The 18,003-nt window shown below is 34.5% G+C and overlaps 2 protein-coding genes across 6 annotated transcripts; both read left to right on the top strand.

Moving 5' to 3' along the window:
• The first annotated feature begins 2,752 nt into the window (after positions 1-2,752).
• Positions 2,753-11,288, top strand: LOC145572680 (B3 domain-containing transcription repressor VAL2-like). Of its 2 annotated transcripts, XM_081631647.1 has the most exons (13): positions 2,753-3,048; positions 3,211-3,377; positions 5,404-5,485; positions 5,579-5,680; positions 6,046-6,653; positions 6,779-6,875; positions 6,964-7,138; positions 7,308-7,384; positions 7,513-7,938; positions 8,248-8,297; positions 9,712-9,825; positions 9,962-10,029; positions 10,284-11,288. In XM_081631647.1, exons 2-13 carry the CDS (start codon positions 3,265-3,267, stop codon positions 11,072-11,074), a joined length of 2,703 nt encoding a protein of 900 aa, XP_081487773.1. In that variant the 5' UTR covers positions 2,753-3,048; positions 3,211-3,264; the 3' UTR covers positions 11,075-11,288. The 2 variants fall into 2 exon arrangements, with proteins under 2 accessions (XP_081487773.1, XP_081487774.1); XM_081631648.1 differs by lacking the exon at positions 2,753-3,048 and having other exon boundaries at positions 3,205-3,377.
• A 523-nt stretch (positions 11,289-11,811) lies between these two features.
• LOC145570655 (uncharacterized) lies at positions 11,812-17,057 on the top strand. Of its 4 annotated transcripts, none has more exons than XM_081629791.1 (3): positions 11,812-13,461; positions 15,232-15,281; positions 16,533-17,057. In XM_081629791.1, the coding sequence occupies exon 1, from the start codon at positions 11,982-11,984 to the stop codon at positions 13,191-13,193; it is 1,212 nt and encodes a 403-aa protein (XP_081485917.1). In that variant the 5' UTR covers positions 11,812-11,981; the 3' UTR covers positions 13,194-13,461; positions 15,232-15,281; positions 16,533-17,057. The 4 variants fall into 4 exon arrangements, with proteins under 4 accessions (XP_081485917.1, XP_081485916.1, XP_081485918.1 ...); XM_081629790.1 differs by lacking the exon at positions 16,533-17,057 and adding an exon at positions 16,415-16,489; XM_081629792.1 differs by lacking the exon at positions 15,232-15,281 and having other exon boundaries at positions 16,533-16,543.
• Positions 17,058-18,003: the final 946 nt, after the last annotated feature.

Raw genomic sequence — 18,003 nt, 5'->3', positions numbered from 1 at the left:
TATAGATTAAAAATTTAGTATTTTTATATTTAACTATTTATTCGCATTATTTAGGAAACTTTTACCAATATGATTATACTGGATTTATTAAAACTATAACAACTTCGCTAAGCTAAGGACGAAAAAAAAAGACCTAAGATGTTATGGCATACAACCTAAAAAAATAGGAAAAGAGATAAAGCCAAGTGTGTCAAAACTAGAGTGTGCATTCTATGGAGTATATACGTATGAAATTATGTGTGACAACTTAAATTAACCAAAAATAGTACAATATAAATTGAGGTAGAGAGTTCAACAACCATAAGTATGTAATGTAAATATCTAAGTCCAACTTTAAAAAAACTTGTGGTATATATGAGTGACTCAAGAATACTATACTCTATATATTTTCACATTATGTGTCACTTTTTCACATGTTTAATTTAACGATCACTATTTGATTAATGACTTTCTAGGCATGTAAGACAAGTATTAATGCAATGTGTAATCGTTATATATATTGCTTCGTGAATCACGTAAATACTATACCGTTAGTTGTTTTTTGGTGTACGTACTCACCGTTCAATTCACGGAATCACAGAGTCAAGCAAACAAAAAAGTTCGATTGTATATTGTTACTTATACACAAATAAACATTTATCCCTTGTTATCTTGTTATACATTTCAATATGTGGACGTGTGGTAATATTCAAGTATCAACTTTTTATAATTTACATTTAAATGTGTTTAAAAATATAATCGATCAAGCACGAATGTTGGGAGACCGCACAAAATGTAAGCGAGTTAATAAAAACAAGTGTAGAAAGCATAACATACTTTGTAAGTTAAAATCATGAAGATTCGATTCTAAGTTTAAGATACCTTAAAATGCTCAAATGCTTTAACCAAATATATATATATATATATATATATATATATATATATATATATATATATATATATAGCACATTTGTCGAGACATCTTTTTTTTTTTTATTATTTTAAATAAGAGATTAGTAAAAACTAGAGTAGGGTTTGCACATTTTTTTTTTATAAATAAGAGATTAGTAAAAATTTATGAAAATAATCATTTATATAATAAGTAGACATTATGACAAATTCATTTTATTTAGTCAATGATGGCGTATAAATAGTGTAAAATTCCAATCAATCAATAACTTAATACTAAAACAGACACCGGATGTGACACGTTCACATCCTGGTGTTATTTTTTCCCTCCAAAACTCCCCTTCCCTTTTTAACCTTTTTTTTGTTTAATATTTGATTCTATAATAATATCTTTCCATATCTTTTATATTATTTTTATGGCAAATATATATTCTTTTTACTTGGTGTTCATCATTTTCTATACACATTTACCTAAATAATTATTCCAACTAATTTTAATTATTTTTTAAATGGAGAATTATTTAATTTTTCCAAAAACATAATAATACATTGATTCGATCATATTATAAATGTTAAAGAAATTACTTCAAATCCTAAAAAAAAAAAGAAAAAAAAGAAAAAAAAGAAATTACTTCATCACTTAATTTTTTTTTTTCAAATACCTCTAGCTAATATTTTATTTCAATTTCAATATAACTATACATTCAAAATAATTACAATTTTGTTTTTAAAATTTTACTACTAGGTATATATTATCACAAATTAAGGATTTATAGAGTATAGTATAATTATAAAATAAATGTTTTGTTTGACAATTATATCATATGTCTAAATCTAGGGAAAGATAAAATATCAATCATTTTTTTTATAAATTACGTAATTAAAAAAACAATATCTTAGTAAAAGAAAAAAAAATTATCTTTTGTCAAGACACTTAATTGAGATGATAAATTTATTACATTTGACATTCATACACCATACTAAACGTAGTGACAATTGACATTTACTGTTGTATGTGTGTGTTGTGCACTTTTGCTAATAGTTTTAGTGGAGATTTTAGTCTGTTTTTTGATTTATTTTTTTATGTTTATCAAACCAAACCCCCTCTAAAAAAATTCTCGGGTTTGGACAGCCCAAAAAATTCATTTTTGTTTAATTTTTTGCTTTATAACATTATAATTTCTATATATTTGATGTAATATATGTTTAATCAAATTTTATTTGTTGAATATAATTAATTTTCTTAAAATACATTAGACTTACCGTGCATGGCACGGGTCTTAAGCTAGTTTTAGCTTATAAAAAAGAACGAAGGGAGTACTACACTAATAATTAAAAATAATCTATACTTCAAAAAATAAAGTACTACATACTCTGTAACACATATTCATATGATATTTCAGAGGACAACGTGTTTTGTGTGCGGATATGTACACCGTATGACATTTTTTTTTTTTTTAAAATTCTTTCATTCACAAAATTTGTCAGTGGGTAACTGGGCTTAAAGAAAGGCTCCATTTTGCAATTTTCCAGTTATTTTTTAGAGAAATTTACGCATAAATTTCACACATATTTAGCATAAATTTTCCATATATATTTCAAGGGGGTTAAAATTTTATGTATTGTCCATTGTCCAATGAGAGATTAGAATAAACATACGTAGTACTCCGTACTTTATATTGGCCCCCCGATGAAAATTTTCTGGTTCCACCACTGACACTAATTGAATAACTTATACGGAGTATAAATTGCGAAATAACTCCTATTGATCAAGTAACCCTATAACAAAAAACCTGATAATTATTCTATAATATCATTTTAATAATATGAAATGAAATTACTACGAGTAATACATCTTCTGAAACCCCAAAAAAACGGCCCCCAAAAAATGAGAGAAAAAGAGTTGGCCGTAACTTGAAGCATCGTGCATGCAATTTTTTCTGTTTCATTTCATTTCATTCTTCCCCATTTTATTTTGTCTTTCTCCTCATTTTTTTTCTCCCTTAATTTCTCTTTTTTCTACTCGTACTTCTGCATGCTACTCTGCTTCTCTAATCGTTTTTGCTTCCCCGAAATTACTCCTAATTTGTTCTAATTAATCTTCATAATTAAAGCTATTTAATTCAATTTTGAAGATGAATTAAAGACTGTAAATTAAAGGTTTGTTCTTTTTCAACTTTTTAATTTTTGCGATGATTTTTTTTTTTGTTAATTTAAGTGTGTTAGCAACTGAATACTTGTTGATTGAATCTTCAGAGACTTCATTTTTTTATTATTTTTTGTAAAGTTTACGACGTTCGATTTATTTCATGAAATTTGCAGGTTTTTTTGGAGTTTGAGTGAAAAAAAAAGTAAAAAAAATAAAGAAAATAAATTATGGGTTCGAAGACTTGTATGAATATTTTGTGTGGTACGACGTCGTCTGCTGAATGGAAAACTGGTTGGAGTTTGCGATCTGGCGAATTGGCTAATTTATGCGATAAATGCGGGTAATTTATTAATTTTTTCAATTTTAAATTTCTCGCTCCCAATTTTTACGTATATATTTGGTTCAATTCATATGATAATTATATTATAAATTTATAATATATGGTTGGCAAATGATAAATTTGGGTGGATAAATGTTTACCTGCTAATTTCCGGTTCAAATTTTATGTTTCCTAATAAAGTTTTAATTTTTTTTTTGAGTGAGGAATTGAAAATTTGGTCCAAATAAAGTATGTCTATAAATAGGGGTTCTGAATGTTTTTGTATGTTATGGTACGAAAATTAGTCTATTGATTGCCTTATTAATATACTTAGAAGAAAAGAAATGCATTATTTTTGAGGCAAAAGAGATGGTTAGTTTCTAGTTTATTGAAAATGATCCTTTTAATTTTATCAGTTGCTAGTTTGCTACTGATAACATACAAGCAATGCTCAAGTGTTTTGTGTATGTCGGGACTTGGGTGTAGCAAACTAGCAATTGGATGGAAGATGATTGAGTTTAGCATATTGCTTATGACCGAACCTTTAGTGGTTAGTGAAGTGTACGAGTTTTGACATCGATTTAATCTGAATGCCTCCAAAGAGGGTCCTTTCTTTCAGTGGGGAAATGGAGCGCGGGGTTAAATTCTATGAAGTATTAGACTTACCACCCCTGCGAAAACAATGAGGTTGTTTCTGATTGACCCTTAATTTGATAAATTGATATGCAAGGACTCAAGGAGCCAAGGATGGCAAATAGATTGTAATTGTTATCACATAAGAAATTTACTAAGCCCGTGTTTGAATTCATATTATCCGAAAAGCCAAGGTGGTGATACTTTGGATTCTTTGGTAATGGATCAACTTGTATATTGCTCTTTTATTAATGCTCACTAGAGATTATATGGTACACCTTTGTGCTTACTTCCAAATACAAATTTGTGTTTGATTTTAAGTGCAGGGTTGAAAAAAGAAAGAGACTTAGAGACGTGATAATATTTATGTCTAATCAAAATTAGACTTGGCTTGTATTAATTAGTCATTAACCATTGCTGGATGATATGTTAAGTTAGATTTACAATTAAATTATAGACCAACCTAAAATTTATGCTGTGCAATGTGCATAACTGCATACAATGGAGAACTGTACACATTGTACAATAGAGTTTGATAGGAAATACAAAATATAATGAAAATGACAATGATGATTGCCTATTTACAGTCCATATTACTTAATCAAGGCTGAGCGTAAGTTCTTTAATCAACCTAGTATGTGATTGGTTTCGGAATTAGGATCTTGGAAGTAAAGGGTATAGTCTTCTTCATTAAGGAGGGACCTCACTGCATAGTAGCATGGTGCAATGGTCTCCATTGCTATGCATAATTGTGAAAATGTTATTTTGAAAACATAATCAGACAGAGTATTTTTCAGTCACCTTACATATTTTTTACCCAAAGTTATGAGTCACCACAGGATTATAGGTGTATATGGCCTTTCAGAGCTATACGTCAGTTGACACATTGCTTATTAATTTAATATGTTCCAAACTTTCAGTAACTTGAGGAGGTTGGTAATTATACTAGAGGTGAACTTGACATTGATTTTGTAGTTGCTGCTTGCTCTTCATTTTGGGCCTGAGACCTGAGTGAGGACAGGGGGCTGAATAACTTGTTTAGAATGGAGCAGTCACTTTAGCCGTAGCATTTAAGTTTCTTAAGAACTTTGACCAATGTTTAAGCATAAGCATAAAAATATGCCTTCAACTTTCCATGCAATCTATTGAGTAGATAATTAATGATTACTCTATATCTGCTCTTATGAGGACCCATCCATTATGTGTGACATCTTCTGGTTAAACTTCTTAGCAACCTTCTGTTGCTGTATCAGCATTTTATGATCTTGGATGCTGTGTTTCTATTAATATATGCCTCGGGGTAATTGTAGTGTATGCTTAGCTTTTATATGCAACCCCTACATGCCTAGTATAACAGCATTAATGGGATTCTTCACTTTTTCACTTGGGATAAATGAACTTGTGTTATTGGCAGATCTGCATTTCAGCGACAAATTTACTGTGAAGAATACCATGCAGATGATTCTGGTTGGAGAGAGTGTGTTACATGTAGCAAGGTGAATTAATTGTACCATGTACCCTTCTCAGCCTTCATGTTCTTTTGCTTGATTTTAGTTTCTAAAGAGCCTGACTAATCTTTATTTGTAAAGCGACTCCACTGTGGATGCATTGCTTCATTGTCTTTGATAGAGTTGCTTGATTGTGGTGGGGTGAGGTGCATTGGCTGTGCAAAGAATTCAGGCCCTAGTTTGGTAAGTTGAGTCACTTACGCTTAGCCACCTTTTTTGTTTCTGCTGTTCATTTATAGACAGAGTGTGATGAATAAGGAGCACTGGTGGATTAATTAGATAGGATAACGGGAGAATTAACTGTTGTGCGGTGTTTACTGGTACAGTGGTACGGTTCTTCAATTGTTATGCTTTGTGAACTTTCACAAGTTTCAAATTTTCAATGGCGAAACTATACTGCATACACAACTCATTATAACTTTTGCCTTTTCACTGCTCGCCTGCTCGGTATCCTGTTTTCCCATTTGATTAAAGTGGCTTGTCACTGGTGCTATTTAACCGCATGCCCGCATGGTATCATCAATATAACTTTCATTTTTATTTTTCAGAGCTTAAATTCTGGGAAATGTGAAGGATCTGGACCTTGCAATGTGACAGAAAATAATGCTGGCCTGAAACAGTTTGGCAATTACAAGGAAAATAATGGGAGCAATCAACTATCCATGATGCAGAATCCCAACTCAAATTTAGCTTTTGGATTACTGAAACAAGAGGAAGTTTTGCTCTCTCCTGCTCAAACTGGAAGTACATGGATCTCAAACTTTACTCAATCTCCCATGGGAATTTTTCATAAGGCTAGACCTGACATTTCTACCAGTAGCATGCAACCCAAAGATAACTATGGAGCTGTAGCTCACCCAAACCTGAATATCACTTTGGGTGTTCCAACAGGAACTCTACAAGCTACATCCAGCACAATCGTTGATGAAAGGGAACATAGAAAGATGTCTGACACATTCCACCAAGGATTTGCACCTCAAAATCTTTTGCCAACACCACCAAAGGTGGCGTTTTCTCCAGCGTCGGACTCAAATTCTAGTGTGATACCACAAATACGTGTAGCAAGGCCTCCTGTTGAGGGTCGAGGTCGTCACCAGCTGCTTCCTCGTTATTGGCCAAGGATTACAGACCAAGAGCTACAGCAAATAACTGGAGAGTATCCATGGTTATTTTATTCGTTTTGTCTTTCTTTTGAATCAGCTATATTAGGTAGCTGAGTATTTCTGACTAAAAATCCCCCCCCCCTCCAGGCAACATAGTCATTCCTTAACTTGTTACAAGTTCAAATTGTACAATTGTTCCATTGTTTGAAAAGGTTTTGAGTGCTAGTGATGCAGGTCGAATAGGTCGTTTGGTTCTACCTAAAGCATGCGCTGAAGTAAGTCTGCCTTAGTGGCTTTTAGCCAGTCTACTATGCATGTTTGTTCTTTTTTACAGACTAGTAGTGATAAATTGAGTTTTCACAGGCATATTTTCCTCCTATATCTCAACCTGAGGGACTGCCTATCAAAATTCAAGATGTGAAAGGAAAGGAATGGTTGTTTCAGTTCAGATTTTGGCCAAATAACAACAGCAGGATGTATGTTTTAGAGGGTGTAACTCCCTGTATACAGTCGATGCAATTGCAAGCTGGTGATACTGGTATGCTTAATTTCCTGTCTTCTTTATCTTGATGTGCTCATTTCTTTTCTTTATTTTTTTCCTGGAATTCGTGTTCAAGATCTCACAGCCCAGCCAGTTCTGTATCTTGATTTTCTAGATGGATCCTGCTTTATTAGCCATAAGTATGTTAACGTTTCTTCTTTTGCAGTGACTTTTAGCCGTATGGATCCTGAAGGGAAGCTTGTTATGGGATTCCGGAAAGCATCAAACTCTGCATCTGTACAGGTAGGTTGCTTCATGTGGCAGGCCTTCACTGTGATGACATGTGTTCAACTTACCTTAGAGAACAGATTGTTAATTTTTATGCTTAATCTGATCATTTAATATTGATTTACAAATTTTTACCTGAGCAGGATGCTGCATCACCTGCCATCCGTAATGCCTCTCTTTCAAGTGAATCTTTCTTTTCGGGTGTTATTGAGAATTTACCTGTAATGAGTGGTTGCTCTGGCCTTCTCCAGTCAATGAAGGGCAGCACGGATACTCATATAAATGCTTTGCCAAGACAACTGGATTCTGCTGGTGGGAATGTCCCGTGGCATAGCAGTGAAAAGTGTAATGAACGGACTGAAGATGGAATGTTATCCACTTCAATGATGATTCTGGAAAGGAAAAAGAGTCGCAATATAGGCTCCAAGAGTAAGAGGTTGCTCATTGATAATCAAGATGTTTTGGCACTTAGATTGACATGGGAGGAGGTGCAGGGTATGCTTCGGCCTCCGCAATGTGCAAGGCCTAGTGTTGTTGTGATTGAGGATTATGAAATTGAAGAATATGAAGTAAGTGATGCGTTAGTTTAATAATTAAGATTATCTGTCACTCTATAATCAACATACTTAGAATAATAGATTTCTATCATTATATAGATATTTTGGCAGAAACTTGTAACAAAATATCTATCATGGAAATTTCTTGTTTGTTTCCTAGATTAAAATCTATTAGACTATTCATTTTCAGAAAAAAAGGTGAACATAGAAAAATTTATTTTATTTAATTTTTTAGTTTCAATGATCCTCCCATCAGCAGGGTAAATATTTTTGGATTTGTATTAATCTTCAGTATACTTGTGTTGCATGTGTTTCTTACAGGAACCTCCAGTTTTTGGGAAGAGCAGTATTTTCACAGCCCGTCCATCAGGGTAAAAAATTCGTTACTTTATTTCATACATATTAGAATTTTAAGTCCCATTTTTGAGCATGAATAATGAATATATTGATTTGCCAACTGAAACTGCTTTTCTCCATGGGACTTCTCTTAAAACTCTGTATTTGGAGAAGCATTATTAGGAACAACCAAACAACTTCTGTGTAACAGTTATATCTATTCTTTGAGATGAAATGAACATGTAGGGTGTTTGACTTGAAACCTACAAAAGTATTCAGTTAGCTAATAGTAGAACTATCAGTTTGAAGAGCGGAGTGAGTATGGTAAGACTGTAGAAGGTTAAAATATGCAAAATATATCCTTTTAATGTGATGGGCTGATGATCTTTGGTGCCTTTTTTTTTTCTTTCAATATGATGGGGGTAGTTTCTATACAAGGTCTGGATCTGATAGAGAAAGGCTATATATGAATATAAAGTTTGTTCCTCCTCCCTACTAGTGAATCACAGCAGATATCTGTATTATAATGGAGTATGGATGATTCTCTTTCTTCTTCATAATGATGTTATTGTCACTAATCCCACCTTCTAGGATATAAATTGTGTGTAAGAAGAACTAAGAAGCTATACTCATTCTTACATCTCTTTGATGAATATTTAATTGGTGAAATCAGTTGCAGAAACAAATTTCTTTGTTGCACAGGAAATTTTTAAATTCCGTAAAGAAAAAGGTAGCAATTTAATATCTGGATGTATAACATTGTCAAGTCAAATTGTTGTCACAGCTGATGAGCCAGCCTCTTTGATGCAAAGTAAAACACTGTTGTAAAACATGGGTGCATACTTTCTAGCTAACCTCAAGGACTGAATGGAATTTCCTGAGTTGTTATAGTCTCTTAAGATGTATTCCCTTGCTTGTTCAGGTGTTTTCTCTTATCAGTTATGATAAGGAGTTTAGGCTTCAGTTAAGTTTGCTTGTTTTTCTTCAAAACCCCATGGCTCCTTTGCGATGATGCTAAGACTTGATTTAACTCAATTCACATCTTTTATATGTTGATATATAGGGTTCTTTATCTCCTGAAATAATTATATCTATATGTGGAAATAGGGTCTAGTTTCATTTTCCATGAAAGTAAAAATTTTCAGATTCAGATTCTTTCTTTTGACAGAGAATCATATATTTGGCTCTGCAGTCTGCATACTCTATCCTCCCTCAACAAACATTTTTGGGCTTGCTGTTAGCTAAAGTGTGGTTTGGGTAGTAATTTTAGTGATACTTGTATTTAATGTTCAAGATGGTATGCCGGCCATTATGATTTACCTTTTTTTTTTTTGCTCTCCTCATTTGTTTTTAATTGAAGCCATTGATGATATGAAAGATCTTTGCATGATTTACCGATGGTACGTCATTGTTGTTGATTAATTTTATCCTGACATGCGCCTAATTCAGGGTAGTGGAGCAGTGGGCTCAATGTGACAATTGCTCTAAGTGGCGGAGATTGCCTGGTGACATTTTACTTCCTCCTAAATGGACATGTGCAGATAATGCTTGGGACCAGAACAGGTTGGTAATTTATGTATTCATATACTCATGCATACAATCAGGAACAAACAGCCAACATACTTTGTACAAAAAGAGCAAACTCATGTGTGGGATATACAAGCCTATAGATGACAACACATTTCATTTGTTGTTGTAGGTGTTTTTGCTCTGCTCCAGAGGAGTTAGGCCCCAGAGAACTTGAAAATTTTCGACATCTGAATAAGGGTATGGACTGCTATTGTTGTTCCTATGTATTACAGTATTAGCATGTTAGTTTATGAAAGTTCATCTTTGTATCTTGCCTAGTTATTCTCTGTTTCCTTGACGCTCTTGCGTGAAATTTTTTTTTTTTTTTTTTCCTTTTTGTATATAGATGAAAAATATAGTGCGATGCCTTAGAGACCTAGAAGTACCTACTTAAACGGAAGTAAATATTTATGTGATGATGGACATTTCTTTGACATATTTTTCTCCTGTAGATTCGACGAAGAGAAGAATGGTGATGGGTAGTCGAATGGCACAGGAGCAGGAATCTTCTGGCCTCAATGCTCTAGCTACTGCAGCAGTTTTGGGAGATAACACTAATGATCCAGGTACTTCATCTGTTGCAGCTACCACCAAACATCCAAGGCACCGCCCTGGTTGTTCTTGCATAGTATGCATTCAACCACCTAGTGGGAAAGGGAAGCACAAATCAACGTGCACTTGCACCGTTTGCATGACAGTTAAGCGCCGTTTCAAGACCCTAATGATGAGGAAAAAGAAACGGCAATCGGAACAGGAAGCTGAGATTGCCCTGAAAAATCACCAACAGCAAAATCCTAGCAAAGATATTAAAGCTGATGCGGAAAAGAACAAGTCTTACCCGGAGAATCAGCATGAAACTGAAGATGACTTGCAAGTGGGTCCTGCTCAAACTAATGATGGCCAAGGACAAAATCCAATCTGTTTGTTTACTGAAAGTGGCAAGAGCCTCGACCTGAATTTCCACCCTCAGCGTGATGAAGACTTAAAGACGAAGCCTTCTCAGTCTAGTTTGACGAATCTCCTTCAATTAGCAAGTTTTCCTCTGGAGGCATACATGAAGCATAGTGGTCTTGCTAGCTTGACAGCTGAGCAACAAGCTAGTTCTACATCGTTGACAGGGCAAGCTGTTGGAGAGATTGGGGGAAAAGTTGTCGATGATCACCCTCTTAGTCCTCCGGAACAAGTGAATCTTAGTAATGGAACATGTGAACCAGAAAATAAACAGCAGTGTGATAATTTGTGATATCCTCTCTTCCCCTGTAATTTACGTTTCCGTGAAGAGCAAATTCTTTTATTGTTGTAATATCATTTTTCTTGGCTTATGGCCTATAATTATTTAGGCTAAGTTTTTTTTTTTGTAACGTATAGTGTTAGTGGGGATTTAGGAATTGTTTGAACTCACACAAACTCATCAAATTAGATGTACAAATCGTAAGAAGATTCTACAAGGATGTGAAGTTTCATGGTATTACTTTGGCCGTACTTGCCCAAATATCAATCTCTCTTAAAATTCGTCTCGTGAAGTCAATCAAAAGCACCCTATTTTCACACCCACTACTTCCAATTTTCATCATTAAGCCCACAAAGTCATCAAGCCACCCTTGTGCCTATGGTCTAGGTAGCCCACGCCAAGCTAGTACCATGCATCATGGCCTTAGCCAATAGTATTTCATTGCTTTTGCAGGTCTAGGAAGCATAATGGAGCTAGCCTCAATCATCTAAAATCAAGCATCCAGGAATGAAATTATCGAACCTCCTATCATCCTATATTCCTATGTGTACTTGTTAGCAGGTCATGTATTTGTTTCCCCACTCTCCGGTTAATTACTTGTATTAGGTTAGTTAAGAAACAAAAGCCTAATAATAAACACATCCACAAGGTACAAATACGGACTTGCAAAATATTTCTATTGGTAAATGAATTGACTTGTCAAACCGCTAAAAACGATGTGAGATGTCCATACTCAAGAACTAGAGTCAAAATGTTTCGCGTCGAGCTTGAACTACCTTAAGCTTGGCCTTGGCTCAACTTGTTAACTGTTAACAAATAACAACCCCCATAGTTGGCCATAGTCCCCAATATAGAGTAACTACATCAGTGAAAACAGCCGAAATACATGGAATGTTGAGAGGTTGAAGAAGCTAAGCAAATGATAAAAGTTGGGAACAGCAGCAATGGCGTCCGAGGCCTCTTCTTCTTCATGCGTACTTTCCAGAACCTTCCATTGTTGTATTCAACTTTAACCAAGGAAGGTAACCCTACTTCTTCTTCTTCTTCGTTGCTCCATTTCTTGGTTAATTCTCTGGGTTTTACAAAGTATTATTCACTCACTACTGCTGCTAAGCTCGCTGATAAAGTACCAGAAGGGAAGATTGATTTGAATTTTGTTGAAAATGTTGATTCTGTAATTCAATTCTTTAATCAACTTGGGTTTCAACAATCTGATATTAGGAAAATTGCTTGTCGTGAACCTCGGATTTTAGTATCTAGGGTTAGTGAAACGCTAAAACCTAAAATTAAGACTCTTAATGATTTGGGTATTTTTGGGTCTGATCTTGTTGAAGCAATTGTGATCAATCCTTCGATTTTGTTCCAAAATTTGGGTCCTGCAATACAGGCTTATAAAACTGTTTTGGGTAGTGATGGTGATGTTGTTACTGTTCTGAAGCAATCGAGTGGAATCTCTTTTAATTGCGCTGCTAAGTATTTGATTCCGAATGTTAATTTGTTGCAAAATTATTGTGTCGTTCCTACTGAAAAAATCCAGAATTATATTATTCAGCACCCTAAGAGCTTTGCAGTGAGGACTGATTTGTTTCGAGATATGTTGGTCAAGGTTGAAGTAGAGTTGGAGATTCCTCGGAGCTCTTCAATGTTCTTGTATGGCATCCACATGATGACTCGTGTTAGTGATAAGCATATCGAGGATAGATGTGAAGTGTTTAAGAGCTTTGGATGGACTCAAGCTGATGTCATGAGATTGATCAAGCAAAATCCATTGTGTTTGTGTTATACGAAGGCAAGGATCGAGAAAAGATTAGACTTTCTGATGAACCAACAGGGTTACGAGCCATTTTACTTGTCATTGCAACCTTTATTATTCATTTGTAGCTTGGAGAAAAGGTTATTGCCAAGACTACAGGTCATACAGATTTTGAAGGAAAAGGGGTTTTTAAGGAGGAATTACCATCTTTCTAGTGCTATTGGCATGACTGACTCTATGTTCTTCAAAAGGTTTGTTCGTCCATTTGAGGTAGTCCATGAAGTTTATGCCCAAATGACGGGTTCTACTGTGGGGTCGCTTTTTTCAAGAGGCCAAACCTTTGAGAATCTACCTTTTTCTAGGAGCGCTGGAACTTAAGCCAATGGTGTCATCGGATTCCAATGCTGCTTGATGGTATCAGGCAATGTTAACTTTGAATTTGTCATCAAAACAGCTTTCATTATTCTCACAATATCATTTCCTTGTCAGAGTAGCAATCTTACCTTTTGAAAATGAACCAGAAAAGGTTGATAGGCAATTGTAATTGGGAAGGCTTGATTGCAGGATATAACTTTGTTCTGAGCAATGAGTAGAATTTTAATGCAATTCTTGCAAAGGGGCTTGACTCAGATCTTTTTGCTAAAAGGTATGGGAGTATTGTATTTGGTTTTTCCCATATGTATCCCTTTATGCAATCCTTCTGAGTTCATGACCTATGTTAAATTTACTGGAATGTTGTTATAGTTACTTTTGAAAATAGATAGTTGTTTTGTGGAGTGTGGACTGTGATGCCTATTTCTTTCTTAGGGAAAGTTGGTTTCATATAATTGCCAATATGAGGTTGTGTTGTTCTATTTACCATACTAATGTTATGCTAATTGGATCTTATGTCATACAAAAGTGTAGCGTTCTTCTATATGCTAATGATTTAGATGCTATTTGAACTTTGAGTATCTGTTTAGCAAATATATTGAAGCTAGAGAAAGACAAAGTTTCAGATCTCAACTTGTGAAGCTTATACTGATTTCTAGTGTCTGCACTTTGCATTGCTAGCTATCATTTAGATACTTTCACCATGTGCATGGGCGAGTCTTTACTTACCTCCTTCCATTAATTAATTTGTCCTTTGACCATGGTTTGTTTAGGTTTATGGGTTTACTTATAATTTACTTGACATTTTGTGATGTCTCTCTCTTTCCCTTTCTTATTTTGTTTTGTTTAAATGTGAGGTATCATGCTATAATGCATTTAATGTCTTAGGCTGTTTGTTGACTTATTGTAAAATTGTAGTAAATGTGCAAATTTTTAAAAATATGAGTAATATAAATATGCGATTTATCTTTTGTATTGTAAAGGGACTGAATCTAAGTCCAGGTTTTGGACTAAACTACAAGGGATTGTAAGCCAAGGTTTTACTGCCAGGATTCTGAAACTACATATTTTATTTAGTTGAACATTAATGCAGTAATAATGTTATATACAGAATAACTTATTCACTATAAAACCAAGATGAAAACGAAAAAATACAAATAAAAATAAAAATAAAAATAAAGCATACAATAAATGTATCCTGCTTCCTTGTATTGGGAATTTGGGAGTGTTATGATTACTTGTATGTAGCAGGCTCAAAAACCCCAGTTTCCCTGGTATGTTACTCAATGTACAAGCGTTTCAGCACTGGAACCCATCCCATTTCTATGCGTTGGTTCACATTGTCTCTAAAATCTATGAAAAGGGTTCCTAGGTAATTGTACGCATTTTGAAGGCGATTTCCTTTCCAAAAAAAAAAAGTGCATTTCAGATGTGTTGAGTTTGTACATACAGAAAACAGGTGGTTGGAAGCTGTTAAATCTGGTGCTTTGTGCACTTGAACTTCCATTATCCATAGTTTATGCAGACATTCATTTAGGTATTAGGTTTTTAGTTGTGGCTTGTTTTTCTTGTGTGTGTGTGTTGGGGGGGGGGGGGGGGGGTTGGGACAATTGGTTTTTTTTTTTTTAAATATTTGTTCTCATCTGGTGCACATCAGACTATTAACCTAAAGAAATGGTAAACTAGTTAACAGGGTAAAATCCGAGGGGATTTGAAAAGGGGGGAGGGTTGAGGGAGCTATTGTTGTCCCTTGAATCCTTGATTCTGTTCATATGCACTTCTTTTTTTGGTAGTGTGGCTTAATCAAGCAAGTGACAGAAATCTAAATATTGATGAGAAGTGATCTTGATCATAATACTTTTGTATTAAATATTCCAGTGCACCATTCATATATCAAAACTTTCAATTGTCTGATTATGATACATTGCATATAAGTTTTCATTGTAGCTCAAGCAATTATATTTTTAATATGTTTGTTTCATACTTCTGTTCTTGGGATTTATGTTCATCTTCAGTATATATGTGTTACACGTGTGTCTTGTAGGAACCTCCAGTTTTTGGGAAGAGCAGTATTTTCACCACCCGTCCATCCGGGTAAAATCTTCATCTTTATATTTTAACATTTTAGAATTTCTAGTCCTGTATTTTAGCATGAAATTATTGCTTAGCCAACTAAAACTACTTTTTCCACTGAAATCTGAAACTTTTCTTAAAAACTCGTATTTGGAGAAGCATCAAGTGTAGCAGTGTCATTAATTCTTAGAAAGTACAAAATGAATAATTAAGGTAGTTGACAAGCCTACAAAAATAGGCAATTGACCAATAGTGGGACAACCATTGTAAAGTGGAAGAGGGAGAGAGAGAGAGAGGGGGGGGGGGGGGGTACAGGGGAGTATGTTCTGTGGAAGGTTGAAAAAAATGCTAAAAAAACAAAAATTTTACTTTGTAGAGATGATAGCTATGGAGTTACCGAGGTAGTTTCCATACAAGGTTTGGATCTGATAGTATGTGTTTGGTCGTGTTGAAATATTTGAAGTGTGGAAAAGAAATGAAAGCAATCTAACATATTACATTGACAAATCAAATTGCTGCCCTCGCTGATTTGAGAAGGTCTCTTAGATGCAATGTAATACACTTTGTCCTGGTTGCATACTTAGTAGCCAACCTGTAGGACTGGATGGAAATTCCCCTGCTGTTTAGTGTTTCTCGAGACAATATCCCTTGCTTATTCAGGCTTTTTCTCGTCTCACTATTGAAAAGGATTTGGGCCTTCAGTTAGCTTGTTTTTCTTCAGTATTTCCAGGATCCATCCAGTCATTTAAGTTTTCAATTTCATTATTCATAGGTTGAGTGTCTAGTTGCATTTTCCTTAAAAATTTTGATTCAGATTCTTTTTTTTTTTTGGACATATAAATATATAATGATATGTATGGCTGTGAAATTTTCTGTGTTTCGCACACTATATCCTCCCTGATCAAATATTTTTGGGGCTCCAAAGGAATAAGGCCCCAGAAAACTTTGAAACCTTTGACGTCTGAGCAAGGTTTTGAACTCCTATTGTTCTTAATTTCTATGTATTAGGCAGTTAGTTTATGAGAGTTCCATCTTGATTCTGAGCCTAATGTACCTACTTAAATTAAAGATGAATTATTCATGTGAAAATGAGCATTTATTTGACGCATTTTTCTCATCAAATTCCTATCTAATTGCATTGGTTCTACAAATAGAAGAAAAGTAGTGGCTTGTTGAATAGCACTGGAACAGGAATCTTCTGGCTTCATGCTCTAGCTACTGCAGCAGTTTTGGGAAATAATACTCATGATCCAAGCACTTTATCTGTTGCAGCTACCACAAAGCATCCAAAGTACCCCTTCCTGGTATTTTCATGCATAGTTTGTTTTCAACCATTCAACGGGAAGGGGAAGCACAATTCAAGATGCACTTGCACTGTCTGCATGATTGTTAAATGTCGGTGAAAAAGAAATGACAGTCAAAACATGAAGAGGAGAATATCCTGATAATTCATCAAAAGCAAATTCCTAACAGACAAATGTTCTAAGCTGATGCGGAAAATAATGACAAATCCTACATTGAAGCATCAGCACCAAACTGAAGACGAATCAAAGATGGCCGAGGTCAAAATCTGATTAGGTTGTTACCTGAAAGTGGCAAGGACCATATCAATAAAGGGAATGGTGTAATTATTATGATGATTTTATAAAGTGAAGGAATATTTTTCAATGATATTGTCAAGCATAGCAACACATGTGGGTGTGCACCTTCTTTGTAAGGTTGCCATAAGTCATGCATTCATGTATATACATTGTATGGAATATCAATTCAGAACAACACATAGAATCAATATGCGGTACGCAGACAGTTAAACTTAGGTCTATTGCAAGTTTGCAGGAGTTGTATTCAAATTTGCGTTTTTTTTTTTTTTTTTTTTTTTTTTTTTTGAAACAATTACGAAACTAGGCCCTTTTTTCTGGAAAAAGTGGCTAGATTATGGGCTCTAGCAAAACAATAAAATCCAATGTACATACTACATAGCAGGCTAGCAGCAAGAACAAAAATACCATACTTTCTTTGTTGCCATCAAAATACTTTAGGGTATAACATTGACACTATGCGGGTAGAGGTGTTAAATATTACTCAACCGACCTGATTCAAAACCAACCCAAACATAAATTGATTCAAACTTCGACTTATATGAACACAATAATATAGTATGTCTTTAAAGTGTTGTCTAATGGGTTACTTCCTCGCTGGATGTACGCACATAAGGGCTGACATTGTGGCCTAGGAGGTGCCATGGGCTGCTAGGGTAACACTTTCCTAATGAGCACACCCAACTCACAGTAAGATTATGGGTCATCTATCTAGTGGGGCAAAATTGTTTTAGATAAGTGAAGGTATGGTCGAACTGGATTCCCAAGATGAAGTATTGAAAGTTCACCTTTTTATTATTTTTTTATTTTATGCCCATAGCTAGGTTGCACAAGAACGGATATTGACATGGACACGGGTACAAAATGAATACGAGAAATGTCTATCTTAAAATAAGGAACACGGGTATGGAATGTTAAAATTCAAATAATATATTTTAAAAAAGAATTTGACCATATGTTTGTCATTCCTTCCGCTTATTATATCATATTGTATTACTCCGTATATTATTATTTAACAATTACCTTATTTATCTTACTTTACTTAATTTCTCATTAAAAAAAATTAAACAGTCCATATCATGGTAGGATACGGTCCGAGACGTATCCTCGTGTGTCCATATCATGGTAGGATACAGACACGACAG

This window comes from Chenopodium album, chromosome 12 (assembly GCF_948465745.1).
Source record: "Chenopodium album chromosome 12, dcCheAlbu1.1, whole genome shotgun sequence".
Lineage (NCBI taxonomy): Eukaryota > Viridiplantae > Streptophyta > Magnoliopsida > Caryophyllales > Amaranthaceae > Chenopodium > Chenopodium album.
The sequence above is the reverse complement of the archived record's forward strand: the minus strand, read 5'-3'. Positions and strand labels throughout refer to the sequence as shown.

Coding starts and splice junctions, on each gene's coding strand:
- LOC145572680 (XM_081631647.1), top strand. CDS start 3,265: ATGGGTTCGAAGACTTGTATGAATATTTTGTGTGGTACGACGTCGTCT. Junction 7,139..7,307: donor ATTGCAAGCTGGTGATACTG/GTATGCTTAATT, acceptor CTTCTTTTGCAG/TGACTTTTAGCCGTATGGAT. Junction 10,030..10,283: donor TTTTCGACATCTGAATAAGG/GTATGGACTGCT, acceptor TTTCTCCTGTAG/ATTCGACGAAGAGAAGAATG.
- LOC145570655 (XM_081629791.1), top strand. CDS start 11,982: ATGATAAAAGTTGGGAACAGCAGCAATGGCGTCCGAGGCCTCTTCTTC.